This window comes from Myxocyprinus asiaticus, chromosome 32, assembly GCF_019703515.2.
Source record: "Myxocyprinus asiaticus isolate MX2 ecotype Aquarium Trade chromosome 32, UBuf_Myxa_2, whole genome shotgun sequence".
Taxonomy (NCBI): domain Eukaryota; kingdom Metazoa; phylum Chordata; class Actinopteri; order Cypriniformes; family Catostomidae; genus Myxocyprinus; species Myxocyprinus asiaticus.
This window is the reverse complement of record NC_059375.1, coordinates 32485309-32503782: the sequence shown is the minus strand read 5'-3', so window position 1 is coordinate 32503782 and position 18474 is coordinate 32485309. Positions and strand designations below refer to the sequence as shown.

Here is an 18474-nt window from a genome sequence, read left to right as displayed (position 1 = left end):
AGCCAGGCACAGGAACAATTTTTTCCTTCAGGCTATCAATCTCATGAACAGTTAAATCTGCCCCATTGAGCAATAATGATGTGCAATACACAGCTTAGTCTATTTATATTTATCCAACATAACATACTTCAGCCATACATTCCCTTGCATCTGTAAAAACAAATTTGTAATTGTGTATTGTACATATAAATATATTGTGTATTTCTATATATACTTATGTTTTCTATAAACTTTTTATTTTTATTCTATTTTTTTATTATTATCTCTGTCTTGTTGCTGTATTGTTTGTGCACTGGAAAATTCTGTCACCAAGACAAATTCCTTATATGTGTAAGCATACTTGGCAATAAAGCTAATTCTGATTGTTGTTTTTTATGAAATAATAATAATTATAATAATAATATTTCCCATATACTAAATGCTAAGGGGAAAGTTTTGGGGGGATTATCACAGTCTGGGATATGTCAATGATTAGCAACAACTCACACTCCGTACCTTAGAGGACAAAAATGTCCGCGTCAAAAAACTGGCATAAAATTTTTATATATTAATATTATTTTCCACTTTCACTGACTTTCACTGATTTTTTTTAACCAACATCAGTCCTGATCATAACTACCAAATATTCAATCAGTTTCAAGATTTTAACCCTTTAAATGCCAGTTTGTTTACATAATGCCACTGTTGTTTTTTACACACACATTTCTCAATAAACATACAAAACACCCTCTGACATCCATACCAACACACTCACACAATTTTAGCTGCATCATTTCTTCAGTTGGCCTGCAGTACTCTGTAATACAGCAAACAGAAAATAGGAAAAAAGCATGTATTTGCTCCATAGGCTAAACATGAGAAAAATGGCGCCATCTGGTGGAAAATATAAAAACATTTAATTTTGAAGCCAGGGCTCCAGAATGAAAGCATAATTTCATAGAATTCATGATTTTATGCTTTAATGGCACTGGGATCAAATATTGCTGTTTTAATGGATTTCACTGGGGACATTTTTGTCCTTAATGTCCATAGTGTAACTATTTTGTGTACACAGTGTATTATAGATGTATTATAGGAACTGAGGTTGAAATATCAAAATTCCCCCAAAAAATGCACACTTTGGCAAAATTTATGCATTAACAGCAAAAGTGATCGAAAAAACAAAAATGAAAAAGACAAAAAAGTCTTTTTTTTTTTACTATAAATTCTCTTCCCTGCCCAGTAGGTGGTGATATGCACGAAGAATGCGAATCGTGAAATACAAAAGAAGAATGTGGAAGTGAAAGTGGAGATTTATAGTAAAAAAGGACTTAAATATTGATCTGCTTCTCACCCACACCTATCATATCGCTTCTGAAGATGTGGATTTAACCACTGGAGTCTTACGGTTTGATTTTATGCTGCCTTTATATGCTTTTTGGAACTTCAAAGTTCTGGCCACCATTCACTTGCATTGTATGGACCGACAGAGTGGAGATATTCTTCTAAAATCTTTGTTTGTGTTCAGCAGAAGAAATAACGTTATACATATCTGGGATGGCATGAGGGTGAGTAAATGATGAGAGAATTTTGATTTTGGGATGAACTATCCCTTTAATAAGAGGCAAAAGTATTGCTTATTGTTCATGTTAACTAACACAACCTTATTGTAGTAGAACTACTGGTTTGAACCAAAGTGACAGTGGGACACAGATGGTGTCCTTCTCAGTTTGTTCCGGGTGTCTTGTGGTGGCGCTACTGAGCCCATGAGAGACACGTGAGCGACTGTGCAATGAATTTTTGACGGTTGCCAGTAAAGAAAAATGCACCAATCAGTAACCGGAGGAGTGTAAAACAAGCCAGTAAGAATGAATGCAAGGGTGTTGCTAGGAGATAGGGTGATGTGTGGACAATGCTGTGGGAGGAGTTTAATCTACACCTGCTGAGGCTGTGATGTAATCACGAGTGGTTGGCCTGTGCAGAGGCTACTGTTGTTCAAAGATGTGCAATTCACATTGATATGAGAAAGAACAGAAAAATATACTTAATACAGAATGTAAGGTATCATTTATAATAAAATTCTAATAAATACTGTAAAAAGGACCATTTGACAAACATGATTTTACACCTATTTGAAAATATAAATTAAAATTCTAATTATGTTTCTCAAACTTTCTATTAAATTCATGAATTTTCCCCCCTCATCTTCTGCCTCATAAAAGACTGCTGATTCATATATATGCTGGTCATATCATACAGTACAATAAATTATTAGATGTTTACAAAAATTGTTGCAAAAAATAAAAAGGCATGATGCAAAGTAAGCAAATTACAATAATACAGCTCTTCAAATAGCAAACTCCTTTAAACAGGATGTCCCAAAATTATCATGATGTCTTTATTCAGTCTTTAATGTTGTAATTCCGAATCTTGCCCAGATTTCCAGCTGGACGTGTCTTTTTCACAGGTACAAATGTTGTGTGTCTTTGTTTCTTCTTCTCCTGTAGTAATGCTTTGGTGCCCTCCACACTGACCAGTGAAGTAGAAGGCTGACAAATAATTTCTTGCTTTCCTCTGTTTGATACAGCCAATGTACCTGTGAGCAGAACAAAGGGTTTAAATGCCTAATATGTTAATTGCATCCCCTGTGGCAAAGTAGCTAAAAGTTCAGGCTGGTAATCATAAGGTTGCTGATCCCAGAAAGAAGTGAGCTAAGAACCATCACCTTTGTGCCCTTGAGTGTGCATTTAACCACTGGTTGCTCTAGGGGAACTGCCCTCAAAATGGGTCCTTGAGATTTTAGGTTAAAAACTTTAATCATTTATCTTTGGTAGTAACTCACAAAACTGAACTTCAATGTGTTAAACATGATTTTGACAAAGGTGCACAAGTAAAACTAGCCACTTACTACATGTGACTGATATAAAATAATGAAATGTTGTCTGGGTAAATATAATTCGATAGGATGCCTTGGACAAAGTGATGTGTTATGAGGCAACACTGATATTGAGCTTATGGTTGCATGATCTCTTGAGTTGCCTGAGCTCAGTGTATTGCAGGGTATATTGGGCTGATTCCTAGACACACAGACAGAGAGCCAATACATCAGTCAGCATTCCATGCAGCAACCTATTTCTGTGCAGATGTTCTAAAATTATGCAAATGTCTGTTCAGGGTGCAGCAAGGTGAATTTCAACTTTGGTACAACTTCAGACTAAGCAACTGGACTGGTTTACATTTATTGAAGACAGCTGACTTCATCAGCTATTGGTAAATCTGATGTGCCACAATGATGTGGCATAGCCTTCCGCAAGGAGTTCAATGAAAGTTACTGGAAAAACAGATAATCTCTAGAAGATAAATCATTTTAAATTGTGAAATTAGATAATACATGTAGACTGTCATATACAGGCTTTGTTTTAAACCAGTATTTTTTGTCAAGACGTCATATGTTTGAAAACGCTCATAAAAGAGAGGTAAGTAAAACTGGTCTGACAAGTAAAACAAATCAACATCATGGCAATAGATTGGGCAACTTTCATTTGGCCTCGAGTCCAATCATGCAGCTCTGTCGTGATTCCCCCAGTTCATAAAGCAATTCTGGTCCTTTGCCTTAACATTTTAAGTGATGAAATTTCACATGGTCAACAGTACAGTACGACATGTTGCAGTTATCTATTCTAGTCTAACAAAATTATAGTCACTATTTATTCATAGAAATTGCAACATCTCACTCTCCACTAATATTTTCACAAATTATAGAAATATAAATTATAGTCTTTAATTCTACTAGGCCAATTCTGGATCTTTATTTCCTATAAATGAAAAACTTGAAAAAAAGTGGCTCACTCATTACTTTTTTTTTGCTCACCTTTGTCCTCACTGTCACTTAGAGAAAACACTGAGGAGCTCAAACCTCGATCCAACATCTGCCACACATCCTGAAGAGACTCATCTGTGCCCACAGAGGACACCAAATTGTGGGGTGACCCAGGCAGCTGTTGCGGGGCTTCAGACTGGTTCCGCTCTGAAGGTGTGTTTTCTTCACTGCCCAGAGACTTGAGGAAGGAACAGAGAGAGGATATGATCAAAGATTGATACATTCAAGTTAAAATTACATAAACAGACACTGTGCACTTTATTAGGAACACCTGTACACTTATTCATGCAATTATCTAATCAGCCAATCATGTGTCAGCTGTGCAGTGCATACAATCGTGCAATGCATACTATCGCGCAGATGTGGGTCAGGAGCTTCAGTTAATGTTCACATCAACCATCAGAATGGGGAAAAAAATGTGATCTCAGTGATTTAGACCATGGCATAATTGTTGGTGCCAGACGGGCTGGTTTGAGTATTTCTGTAACTGCTGATCTCTTGGGATTTTCACACACAATGGTCTAGAATTTACTCAGAATGGTGCCAAAAAGAAAAAACATCCAGTGAGCGGCAGTTCTGCGGAAGAAAATGTCTTGTTGTTAAGAGAGGTCAACGGAGAATGGCAGACTGGTTCGAGCTGACAGAAAGGTTACGGTAACTCAGATAACCACTCTGTGCAATTGTAATGAGCAGAATAGCATCTCAAAATGCGCAACATTTCGAACCTTCAAGCAGATGGGCTACAACAGCAGAAGACCACGTCGGGCACTTTATCAGGACCATAGTGTTCCTAATAAAGTTCTCAGTGAGTGTATGTGGGCTTAATTTAGGTGATGAAGATAAAACATCATAGTACCTGAACTCTGACTGGTGGCTCCCAGGGGTTGGTTGTTCCGTGTCTGTCTGATCTCTCACTCTCAGAGAATTGGGGACGAACTATAATAGGCATTTTCTTATTTTGATCTCTCTGAGCATATTGAAGCTCCTAGGAGTGAGATTGAAACAAATGTATCTAAATTTCATGCTTATGTGATCACAATTGACTGTTTATCTTCTTAATGTATCTAAAAGGACAGTTCATTGGCCTTTGCCACTCTCCAGTGGCCTTGATAGAATATCATTGCATCAAAACTGTGTCAAAATCAGCTGATCTGTTAGGTCAAACAGATTACTAAGTATGTTCTATCTATAAATCAATACAGTGAGTGTGCTTGAACAAAGTCTTCTGTTTAAGTCACCTGAGTGGTTAGCTGATACTGTAGCTGTTCCAGGGTAGATAAGCGGCGCTGTGGCTGGACTACATACTCTGATTGAGTAGGGTCTTTTACCACTAGGCTGTGCTCTGGATCATTACTTGGTTTGAGTATGATTTTTGAGTGCCGTGCAACTGAGAAAAACAACAACATCTAATTCATGTAACCACAAGAGAAAGCTTAAAGGTGTACTCAGTAATTTTTGAATATGCCGTCTCTGACATATTGCACTTTTGCTGACTCCTAGGGGCTTGGATGCATGTATATTCACAGTCTGAGAGTGAAAATATCCAATAGCAGGGTGATCACTAAGATTGAGTGAGTAGTATTTGGCTGGTCATGTGATTCTAACATGGCAGCCTCTATGTGGGGACCCCCTCCATGTAGAATAAAACAGCTTTTATAAGGTTACTGATATGACTGACTGGAGTCTTCATCTCATGAGAGTGGTCATGATTTTATACATGTTTCAAAAATGCAATTCGGTTCTTCAGAAGTAAACCTTTTTAAATGAGGATCAAACTACTGATTGCACCTTTAATGTCAACATGACAGTAATCACTACCCATTTTATTTCTATGATGTGACCAATTTAGGAGTGAAACAGGATGACATAAGATTCTGCTAGACAAAACATGAAATTACAGTATTCATGTTTGACAATTTAGGCTGTAAATGCACAGTAGATATTAACCTGGGAATGTAAGTAGTAATAATATTTGGATGATAGAAGTCCATGGGTTCTAACACCTCATAATGTGAACAGATTTGAAGCAGATAAAATAAACAAAGCATGGAGAATTTCTGGGACAAATAAGCATCAGGCTCTCTATTGAGAAGCAAACCATGGCTTTTTTAAACCTTTGCTGCAAACATGGATCAACCCATTGTGGTGGAGCACCAGCATAACAATGAGAGCAGAATTATCAAAGTTAACCCTATCTGCCCTTTCACAAAACGACAGAAAAGGGTTCTTTCTATCCCTTATTCCTTACATTTTTCTTTAAAAAATATAAGAATCTAACATCCCTTCTTCACTCATTGAAATCAATTCACATGAGAATACTACTGAAACCAATTAGTATCCTTCAAAACCAATACCAACCCTCCAGTCCTGCCTCTGTCAGCTGAGCTCGGAGCCTGTTGCCCATTTCAATGAGCTGTCGTTTATCCTGACTGAGACTGGAGATCAAGCGTGCAGCCTGTTTGAGCTTTGACTGGAGCAGAGAAACATCACCCACAGCGCCTCCTCTCGCAGAACTCTGTAACAGCTGCTGCTGTCTCAGGGACAGGTTCTCCTCTTGAAGCTGCTGCTTCACCATCTCACTCTTGAATATCAGACACACAGTGTCATCATCAGAGATTATTTTTTAGGAAACCATAAAACATACCATAAAGAGATGATTTGTGTTATAGCAGAGACACAGGAACGATCTGAAAAGCGTGAGGGGACATATTATAAACCATATCAGCTTGGTCTGTCTGTCTGTCTATGTCTATATCTATCTATCTATGTCTATAAATATATATATGTATGTATGTATGTATGTATGTATATATCGAAATTATTCAACTCCCCCAAGACAGTAAGGATTTACAAAGGTATGCTTTTCTGATGACCCAGAATTTATAAACTTTACATCTATATCAGTTGAGTGACACATTCAAAGTCATAGTGTGATATATGTATATATATATATATATATATATATATGTATAACCTAATATTTCTAAATAGCAGGAGTTTTTAAAAATACAGCCATGTCATAATTATTCAACCCCTATTGCATAGAGCTGTTTATTAAATATGTAAGGCTACACAAGTAATTGTTTTAAAACAAAATTAAGTCATCAATCTGCAATGGCACTTATTTAAGTTTTAAAATTTAAGTTTAGCGTTGTAAGCAAAAATTTATTTCTATGCAAAAAATGCAATTAAAAATAAGCTGTCTCAAAAGCTAATAGAGGAGATTATTTCATTACACAAGAAAGGTCATGGCTAAAAGTACATTTCCAAGGCACTTCAATTTCCAATAGACAAAGTTGGCAGCACCATTCATACATTTTTTAAATATGGTACAACAGCAACCTTCTTGCGGTGTGGAAGAAAGCAAAACTTCACCAAGGGAAATGTTGACTTGAATATTCAAGAAGTAATTAGGAAAGACCTGTGGAGTCCTGGAAGAAGGTTTTATAGACGTATGACACTAAACTGAAAATGAGTTTTAGACCCATGGGTCAGCAGTACGTCTGGAGTAAGATGATAAGGTGATGACAAGAACGACACCATCTCCACAGTCAAGCATGGAGGTGGGTCAGTCCTGTTATGGGGGTGTTTTGCAGCTGCAGGAAACGGCTATTCTGACTATGTGACTGACACCATGGATTCTTTCAGGTATCAGGACATTTTGGCATGAAAAATGTGATGCCTTCAGTGTGTAAATTGAAGCTCAGTGATCACTGGACTTTTCAGCAAGACAATAACACCAAGGATACATCCAAGTTGTCCAAAATCTGGTTCAGGGATAGGTCATGGAATGTCCTTAAATGGCCCTTTATTAAGTCCATCATGGTCCATCATTAAAATTCCATTGCAAACCTTTGTTGGGATTTCAAGGAAGCAGTGGCAGCACAGAAACCAAAGAATGTCAATGAGCTGGAAGCTTTTGCTCATGAGAAATGTGTACAAATTCTAATAGAGAGGTGTCTGAAGCCTGAGAACACTTAACTTAAACATTTATTTGCTGTTATTAAGGATAAAGGATGCTCCACAAATGACTGACTATGGGGGTTGAATATTTTTGACATGACATTTGTGGAGAGAATTAGTCATTTGTTTATTTTAAAATTTGGGTAAACTGAACTCTTTGTTCTCAAAATCACTCAAATGTGTATTAAAAACTTACTTTGACTGTTTACTGAGGTTTTAGTTTAAGTGTTTTAATTCACATCACCAGAAATGTATTGCTGGTCAGGGGGGGTTAAATAATTTTGATTGCAACTGTATACATACATACATACTTATATATTATTACTCATATATATATATATATATATATATATATATATATATATATACACACATACATACACACACACACTACCGATCAAAAGTTTAGAGTCACTTACTCATTCTTTATTATTATTTTTTATATTTTTCTTCACGTTTTAGAATAATAGGAAATTCATCAAAACTATGGAATAACAGAAATGGGAATTATGTTGTGACTAAAAAAAAAAAAAAAAAAAATCCAAAATAAATCAAAACTATGTTCTAACTATGTTATCTTCAAAGTAGACACCCTTTGCCTAGAATTTGCAGAAATGTATTCTTGGCATTTTCTGGTTTTTAAAAAGTATTGAAGGAGTTACCATCTATGCTAGGCATTTATTGGCTTCTTTTCATTATTATTCAGTCCAAGTCATCCATTTCAAAAATGTTTTTTTTTTTATTTATTTTTGTAAATAATTATAGTTTTGTAATGAAATAAATTAATATGTTGGCAGAGTTATATTTTTGTCTACAAAACTCATTTTAAACATTTAAGCATACGCCTTCAGATCAAAAGGTTTTTAAGATCATGAGAAACAGTCAAGTTACCTCAAACTTTTGAATGGAAGTGTATATATAGACGTATATTAGGTGACGTACCATTTCGCCCAGTAGTCTTAACTGATTTTCTGAAAAACAGGTAAGTGGGTAGTAGCCAAAGTAGGATTACCACTTACAGCTTACACATTCGTTCAGTCTACTGGTGATGCAAACAGTTGGCAGAGGCTTCCGCCATCTAGAAGTAGTTGTTCTACAATTATTTCTTCGGAAAACAAAAAGTGAGCAGGACATGTCCCCTCTTTTATAGAACAAATAAACTACTGCAGCATATTTTTGGAGCATGATGCAATTACACATACTATTCAACTTCATATTGGATCACAGCATAAAGTTGCACTGAAGTGTTGCATATAATATTGTACCTGGTTAAGAACAATTGGCTCTCTTCTGCTTGCAAGGTCAATCTTCAGTGCTGAAACCTGACCACAAATAAATTATAGCAAGTAACAAGTAAAACATTTATTGTTATGTTTCTTTCAGAAATATCATGCCTGCTTTATGTATTCAAAAGCATTTCTTGAAGTTCTACTTAATACTGTAAAACTTACCTGGTTACCAAGGGCAACCGTCTCCAGGTTATATAGCAAACTGCCTTTTTGGTACTCCTCTGCCTCCCGTCTCACTTCATTCAACTCCAGCTGAGTGGCTGTTAGTGTTTGCTTCATCCTCGCCTCTTCAGCTGCTGCTGCCCTCTTCAGATTGGCCATCTCCAGACGTAATCCCTCATTTTCTATGTGTTTTAAGTGACACTAGAGGAAAGAGAAATAATTCAGTCAACTTTGCTGATAATTTATAATAAGATACCACTGAAGAATAAAGAGTATATTGCAGGGCCACATTCAGCAGCAACAGCACACAGGGAAAGCTGAAGACAGAGCTGCCAATGTAAACAGGCTCTGCTCTAGTTTTAAGCACTGAACTTAAATGCAAGCATTATCTATTAAGTGTATTTACATCTAAATAAGCATTACATAACATTACACCCTGCTGAATACTGGATGCCTGGGGTACTAAAATCACCTGCTGGTTGAGCTGTTCCACAGCAGACTCCAAATGAGCCAGCCTAACTTCCTGTTTCTTCAGAGCAGCAGCACTGGCTACTTTTTCCACTCGTAGCCCACCTGCAAACAAAAGCCTTTTAGAACACGGTGTTTGTACCAAGATCTCTCCCCATCTTCTTCTTTTGTCTTCTTTGCTTTCCTTATCCTGTTATTTAGGACTTAAGTTCCTAAACATCCAGAGACCGCTTCAGCTTTTTAGAAGCACATAAATAACACTTTGAGCCAAAATCACCAAACAATTACAGCATTTAAAAACTAGAATCAGTGTGCTTAAAGGCTGAGCTCATATTTTTGGGTCACCTATGGTCTCATTGAGCAATCTGATGTGGTTCTGAAGGTAAGCATTGTCAGGTGAAACCGGGAAAGCAAGGGCAGGGGTGTTGGCGGTATTGGTGGTCTTCAGCGCCTCCTCCAACCGCTCCTCAAGATGACGACATTTGGCCTTAAGAGCCATCATCTCTTTCTCCAAATCCTGACTGTACTCTGTAGTCCCTGAAAAACACAATCAGTGTCATACATTAGGACTAAGGATGGAAATTGTGAGGAATTTAACAATTCTGGGCCCGTATTCACAAAGATTTGTATCTTACCACTAGGAGTTCCTAGCTAGAAGTTTTTGCTTACAACCTATTCACAAACTGCTAGTAGCAAGTTTTAGTAAGGAAATCTTAAGATAAGAGAAAGGCAGAGTTCACCTCATTGCTCTGGATGACGTCACGTTTTATTAGTGCGCCCTTTTAAATTGCCCACAGTGATTGGTAGACAGGGAACCGCTATTTGTCAGCTAAGACAGACAACTATATATATATACAGTAGATAGATAGACAGACAGACAGACAGACAGACAGACAGATATTGTTTTCGGTTGATAAACATTTCTTCATCCTGTGTGATGTAATGAAACGAGCGTGCATCTTGTCAATAACCCAGGAGGTTGGCGACGGGTAGTTGTTGGGCTGCCAGTTACGCTTCTCCTGACAGCAGCGGCAGCAGGCGGACCACCCACTGGGACTCTGGCCATCCCACTGCTTCCGCCGCACACTCAAACAGCTCCACGTATGCCTCCAGGTCGTCCTCTGGTCCCAATAGCTCTCCACAGACGTCGCTTGGCCACGCCCCCCAACAACACATACCCCCATCGCCCGACTCAGACCGGGGGGGCCATCCGGCCTGTGATTTACTCCCCCCCCCCATTTCTAGAGAGGAAATCCGCCACAGCCATTTGCACCCCCGGCCTTAAAAGGCTAGAGAGCTAGAAACCAACAGGTGATCCGCGCATTGGTATCCTTCATGCGATGGAGCCACTGGAGTGGGGTGTGGTCCGAACATAGGGTGAAAGCCTGCCCCAACAGACAGTACCGGAGGGCGAGGACCGCCCACTTGATGGCCAAACACTCCTTCTCTATCGTGCTGTACTTAGTCTCCTTCAGGTGAGAGTTTGCGAATAATGTGATGCACAGGGCGCTCCTCCACCTTCACCATCTGGGACAGTACCACTCCCAACCCCCTGTCTGATGCATCTGTCTGCAAGATAAAAGGGAGAGAGAAGTCAGGAGAGTGCAATAATGGCCCGCCACAAAATTAAGCTTTCACCTGCGTGAATGCCTGCTGACACGGCTCCGTCCACTGGACCGGATCTGGTGCCTCCTTTTTAGTAAGATCAGTCAGTGGGCTGGTGATGGTCGAATAGTTAAGCACAAACCTAGGTCTCGGGCAGGCTACAATAGCTGCGGTCTTATCAATTTGGGGCTGCACCCGTCCATGACCCAAGTGGAAGCCCAGATACAATACTTCCACCCATCCAATTGCACAATTCTTAGGGTTTGCCGTGAGTCGCCTGTCTCAACAACTTTAGGACAGCCCTCAGATGCTGCAGGTGCCACTGCCTGTCAATAATGTAAATAATTATATCGTCCAGATAGGTAGCGGCGTAAACGGCGTGTGGTCTGAGAATTCCATCCATGAGCCATTGAAACGTTGCCGGGGCCCCGAACACACCGAAAGGAAGCGTGACAAATTGGTGTAAGCCAAATGATGTGGAAAATGCATTTTTTTCACGGGACATGGGTGTTAAGGGGATCTGCCAATATCCCTTTGTCAAATCCAGTGTTGAATAAAAGCGAGCTGTGCCTAACCGATCGAGCAGTTTATCAATCCGAGGCATTGGGTATGCATCAAATTTAGACACCGCATTGACGTTTCTATAATCCACACAGAACCGGACCGAGCCGTCACTCTTTGGAACCAGCACCACTGGACTAGTCCAGTCACTGTGGGATTCTTCCATTACCCCCATATCTAGCATGGCCTTTAATTCTTCCCAAACCACTTTTTTTGTGTGTTTGGGTAATCGGCAGGGACGACTGCGTACCACTACCCCTGGGGTGGTTTCAATATGGTGCTCTGTGAGAGTCGTACAACCGGGAAGAGGCGAGAACACATCGGAGACTTGTGACGGTGAGAAGTGGTCTCTGCAAGTGACTGGGGTGACTCGATCGGTGGCTTTTAAGTTCACCTCCGGTCCAAGCTCCTCCCTCTCCAGAACCACCATCGCCAAAGTCACGGGGACCGCCTCTCTCCACAGTTTAAGGAGATTGAGGCGGTAAATCTGATGTGCTCCGCCTCTATCCGTTCCTTTAACCTCATAATCGATTTCCCCGACTCGCCGTGTGACCTCAAAGGGCCCTCGTGATTAATTTAGAGCTCGATGTGGGGAGTAATACAAGGACTTTCTGTAGCAAAGAACCCATATTATACAGCCGACTTTGACGTTCTTGAGCCTGGAGCAAATTCTCCTGTATTAATTGCCCCTGTGAGTGGAGTTTTACTCTCAGGTTAAGAACATACTGAATTTCGTTTTTGCTGTTTGAAGATCCCTCCTCCCAATTTTGAATGGGGAGAACCCCGTGGAGGCTTGTGGGACCTCTCGTACTGCAAATAATAGGGGCTCGAGCCACTTGTCCCAACATCGTCATGCACGAACATACGAATCATATTCTTTATGATTCGTATGTGTATGTGTGTATGTATGTGTGTGTCTGTACATATGTGTATAATTATTTTTTATTTTTTATTATTATCTATGTCTTGCTGCTGTTTTTGTATTGTTTTTGTATTGTTGTACACTGGAAGCTCCTGTCACCAAGACAAATTCCTTGTATGTGTAAACATACTTGGCAATAAAGCTCATTCTGATTCTGATTAGTGTTTGATTAAACGTTCGACCAAGCCATCCATTTGAGGGTGGTAAACGCTGGTCCGAATCGATTTAATCCCTAATAATTCATACAGTTTGGGTAGTGTACGTGACATAAACGTTGTGCCCTGATCAGTGAGGATTTATTTTGGAATTCCCACTCGGGAGATTATTCTGAAGAATGCCTCTGCAACACTATGTGCTGAGATGTTGCACAGAGGTACTGCTTCCGGATATCGCGTTGCGTAGTCCACCAGAACCAACAAAAAGCGATGCCCACATGCCGTCCACTCTAATGGCCCAAGGAGGTCCATGCCAATTCTTTCAAAGGGAACCTCGATCAATGGGAGGGGGCGAGGCTGCAGGATTCATCAACTGACATTCACGGCATGCTGCACACCACTTGCGAACATCCCCACGAATGCCCAGCCTATAGAAACAGGCCATCAGGTCTAGTGTTTTTCCCTGCCTTAAGTGACCCGCCATTGGATTATAATGAGCCGTCTAGAATAACATTTCCTGACAGCTCTTCGGTACTAACAATTCGGTTGTATCCTACTTTGTCTGAGCGTCCTGCATCACTCAATACAACCGATCCTTAATAATTGAAAAATACAGATATGCGAGTGCAACGTCTGGGCATTGACCATCAATCACTTTCACTTGATCAAAGGCATGCCTAAGGGTCTCATCTCGCATCTAATCCAGAGGGAAATCCCTAACAGGGAATCCTCTAAGGGCCACAGAGGGACTTCCCCCTCCCTTACATCCTCCTGATGTGGAGCTGATGTAGACGGCCCTAGCTCCACCACCCCAGCCAGCGAGTCACACACCACACACCGATACGCTCTGTTGCAGGACCAATCAACACACATTCCCCTTAATAAGGTAGTAAATGCCGGCCAATTCATTCCCAAGATTAGTGGATGGGTGAGGCGGGAATTAACCGCAGCCATGACACGTTTTTGTCCCCGAAATTGAATAGTGACCGTCACTACAGGGTCATTTTGGATATCCCCGTGCACATAACTTACCTTCACCCACCAGCTTGGATCCATAGCCTCGGATTAAACCAAGCTTTGGTGAATGGAGGTTTGATTACAACCTTTGATTATGGGGGTGGCCTGTGGCGCATCGGGGACCCGGACCAATGTCTCCACCTCCATCATGGGGCATCGGTCCTGGAAATGCCCAGGTTCCCCTTAGCTCCAGCAGATCGGCCGAGACTTCACGCCCATACCCGTGGCAGTGGATTCACCAGCCTGTGGGGGAGAGCAGAGAGGGTTAGGAGAAACCAGCAGGTTGAACGGCCCACGGGACCGGGGAACCGGTTTTGGGGTAGGAATTCCCCGTTTCCGGGAAATACGAACAGGATGAGTGGGGGGAGAGGGGGAGGGAGCAGAGAGAAAGGGAGAGAGAGAGAGAAGAGGGCTCGCCGGCCCCATAATACGTCGCCATATGGTCCTCTGCCAGCTGGATCGCCTCATCCAGTGACGCCGGGTGGTGGCACTGGACCCATTCCGCCATCCTTTTCAGTAGTCGGTTGATCAGCAGGTTGACTACGGCCACAGCGTTGCATTCTGCTGCCAGTAGCCACCACCGGTGTAGTCACGGAGCTGTTGGGCAAAGGCAAACGGGCGGCCGAGCTCTGCAAGCGTCAGCGAGCAGAAGTGCAGGCAGTGCTGCTCTGCGCTGCGGCCGAACCATTGCAAGATTGCATGTTTCAAGTCCTGATAGCTCAGGAGGTTGGCGACAGGTAGTTATTGGGCTGCCAGTTGCGCTTCTCCTGACAGCAGCGGTAGCAGGCGGACCACCCACTGGGACTCTGGCCAACCCGCTGCTTCCGCTGCACACTCAAACAGCTCCATGTACACCTCCAGGTCATCCTCTGGCCCCAACTTGGCGAGTGTGAAGTGGGTCATGGCAGGGGCAGCGGCCGAGGTTGCACCAGTGGAAGCCCCCTGGGGTATCAAGCTCTGTAGCACCTGTCGGTCATCTGCTTGAGTTTGAAGGATGACCTGGAATCGCTGCTCCTTTTCCTAGCGCAGCTCAAGCAGAGCTTGATGTTGCATTTGGTGGATGCTGGCGAGGGTCTTGATCAGCTCGGCGAAGGGTGAGGACTCCATGATGGCTTAACTTCCTCTAAATCCCAGGTTTCGGCACCACTGTGACAAGATCTCTGACTTTCTTCTCGAGGAGGAAGCAAGGGCCGGGTAAATGTTCAACACAAGTCTTTTATTTTACACACATTCTCGTCTAACACATCATGGTTTGCTTTTCAGCACAACAAAAAACACACAGAACACTCTGCTGCGTGTGTCTCTCTCTCCTCCGATGGACTGGACTGCTCTTTTATATTCCTCTCAGCTCTCACTGCAAACACAAACAGCTGTTAGAGATAATTTCCCAGAGAAGTCAATCCTTACCATTCTTCCTCTCGCGGCCTCGCTCTCCACAGACATCGCTCGGCCACGGCCCCATCACCACAAGAATATAAATAAGTTAAGTGCTGGGGTTAAACGTCTTTCAAGCACATTAAACTGCAGAAGGAATCTGTCAAAGCACCTGACACCCCACACAAATCAATGAGCTTATTAAACTTTTTATTTAGTGTTTGGGTTTGGGCTCTTTTCAAATGCAGCTCTGTACCAATTTTTAAATGTATTTTTCCCCATAGACACATGTTTTCACTACTGTAAAGTGATGTCACTGATGGAGGTTACAGTGCAAAGATATTCAACTAATCATAATTTAATTCATTTTTGATTATTTTCATCATTGAATTTCATTATTTAAGTGAAATTTAGATTTTATTCATTAGTTGTTGCAGCCCAATGAAAGTTTAGGCATGTAGCCCATCAAATGTTTTCAAATGCTAAATTCACAGCGAGTCACAACAAGGAACAGGATTAAAGTTAATTCATATTTACTGTGAAATCTAAATCAGGATCAAATTGATGGTTAAAATGTAACCCTGATTATTTTTAAACAAGGTTTAAAGTTTGGTGCAACAGAATGATCAGATAAACCTTGATTTAATCTAAATTTAAGATTAATCCTGGTTGGTGCAATCCAGTCCAATTTCTTAGCCTAAGAAACAGCTGAAAAAAAAAAAAAAAAACGTAACCAAAAATTATGATTTTTTTCTTATATTTCTGATTTGACATTATATACCTCAGGGTGTTAATAAGGTGGCTCCAAAAAAAAAAACTGCTTTTTTTGTTCCCAGTCACATCACCTGTACCCGAGTAAAATGTTGTGTTGATACGACAAAGCAATCAAAAGTTATAGTATTACAAAAATAATTTATCCTAGTGCCCAAAAACATCTCCAAGTGTCCAATAGCTTCTCAAAACAAATAAAACATAATTGTACATAAGAACTAATTATACATGCAAACACAAAAATTACTAAAGGTTTGCATAGCATCTAGATATGATTTTAGTAATGAGATTTCACAGAATGAGTTTCATTCTGTGCCATTTGAGATATCACTGTGTCATGTACTTGGTGCCATCTCCTGGTGGCCATATGTAATTAGTGTGATTGATCACATGACTTTCTGCCCAAATATAGAGGACTATCACCAATGGTTGGAGCAATCTAAACCCAATGCAAATTATTTTAACGTTCCATGGCGCTACTACATTTCCGATGACATCATCTGATCCAGGAAAGCTAATGTGTTTGTAGCTAGCAAGACCCCAGATAGCCAGATGCTGTGTGCACATTGTGCGGGTTATCTAATGATCCATGCATCCTGTTACTTTGTGTGTGGATTCGTTTTAAAGATAATCGCCTCCTCAATGTAATGGTATGTGATATTTTATATTCTATTTATTTTCTGATAAGTTATAAGCAAAAACTATGAAAAAATATGAGCAAAATCTGTTCACATAAATACATGTATGTCAAAGACCTTTACTTAGCTAATACTCGCTATATTTTTACAAATTCAGGTCATTATGCCTAAATGCATTGTAAAGTAGAGCTTCTAAGAAAACTATTTTGTGTTGGTCAAGACTGTAGTTATTAATATTTTGATAATTATTTATTTTTCTCACTGCCAGCATGCCCATCTGAGCTTAAAGGGTTAAATGTCCTTACAGAAATGCTATGGTTTGTTCCAGGCCCCTTGTATTAAGGACAATTTAGAACAGGAGTGAGCTACGGTTTGTGGTTTGTTTTGGATCAATTAGACTCTTAAGGGAAAAGATGTATAAACCTGAACCATTACATATTTATTTTCTCAAAGGCCCATAGTTTAAAGGCATGTCCCAGGTTAAATACAACCTAAGATCTATCAATGTTATCGAGAAAGGATATTATTGTTTTAAATCCTGAATATTTCTTCAAGTGTCCTTATTGCTCAGTGTGTCTACTGGTACCTGCAGTGCTGGATTCTGGATCAGTGGTCTGACTCTGAGCTGGAGGCATCTGTTTGCTCAGGATCTCCATCTCCTTCCTCATCTCAGCCACCACAGCTCTAAGACTGCTGTTCTGCTGCTGGAGTCTCCTGATTTCCTCTGAAGGGAAACTGCTGCTGTCCGATGCCTGTTTGAAAAGGTCTCTTTATATTAGTCATTTAATACAGTTTTACAGAGAAAGATGTGAAACAATGTAATTTGGTAAAGTGAAACTGTATGAGCCAATTAGCTACCACTAGATGGAGGCAAGAGCCTATTGCACGATGACACACTTTGACACCTGAATTTTCAATAAGTCAAAAAGCTGTTCCCTATTTATTTATTTTTGAATTTTTTTGGCAGCCTCTATGACCTAAATTCTTTATTTTAAGTATTCCCTGATTTTTTAAGTGATGCTAATCTATGAATAAATATTTGGGAATAATTAAAAACAATTTATTTAATCATTTTGACCAGGTCATGTGCTGTAAGTTTTGTTATAAAAATTATAATTTTTTATTCAATTTAGTTTGGCAATGGCATTTTGTATTTCTTTCACAAGAACCTCCAATTGTGAAAGCCTGTGTTAAAGGACTGAAGAGACACACCACAAAAATAACAAAGCATGTATTACTTTATGGTCAGACCTGGGTCACAGAGCAAAATGCCAGGTGGCAACTTGACATGCTGATACGCAAGACAAGTTATGCTGTGCTGAATTTATGGATACATGGTGCAATGGGATATGACCTTTGCTTGAACATACTGTCCAGGCGTATTGTGAACTTTCAAAGTAACCTATGTTAGTGGCCAAGCATCTCTTGATGATATGCTATTTTAAGTCTCTTAAATGTTTCTTGATAAATGACCTATCTAACAGCTGATATTGGCAGGGGCAGATATGAAGATCCAAAGCACTCTGAAATCTTGCTTCAGAATAGCTGTAATAGCATTTCACACAGTGGAAATAGTATATAGTTTTATAAACTGAATGGAAGTGCATGTCATTAATGTACATTGATAACATCTGACAATTCCTTCAGTTTTATATTAACTATAAAGTAGGGCACACTTTACCCTGAGCAA

The 18474-nt window shown here is 40.2% G+C and overlaps 1 protein-coding gene across 1 annotated transcript in view; it reads right to left on the bottom strand.

Moving 5' to 3' along the window:
- Window positions 1-891: 891 nt before the first annotated feature.
- The window catches only part of LOC127423491 (coiled-coil domain-containing protein 57-like), a 29946-nt gene continuing 12363 nt past the window's right edge, over window positions 892-18474 (bottom strand). The window contains exons 11-20 of the mRNA XM_051667840.1: window positions 17371-17536; window positions 10087-10278; window positions 9746-9846; window positions 9274-9474; window positions 9088-9144; window positions 6218-6440; window positions 5098-5246; window positions 4716-4844; window positions 3851-4037; window positions 892-2575 (exon numbers count right to left, since the gene is read on the bottom strand). Coding sequence (XP_051523800.1) covers window positions 2382-2575; window positions 3851-4037; window positions 4716-4844; window positions 5098-5246; window positions 6218-6440; window positions 9088-9144; window positions 9274-9474; window positions 9746-9846; window positions 10087-10278; window positions 17371-17536 — 1599 coding nt within the window. The 3' untranslated portion in view covers window positions 892-2381. The remainder of the gene's footprint in view (window positions 2576-3850; window positions 4038-4715; window positions 4845-5097; window positions 5247-6217; window positions 6441-9087; window positions 9145-9273; window positions 9475-9745; window positions 9847-10086; window positions 10279-17370; window positions 17537-18474) is intronic.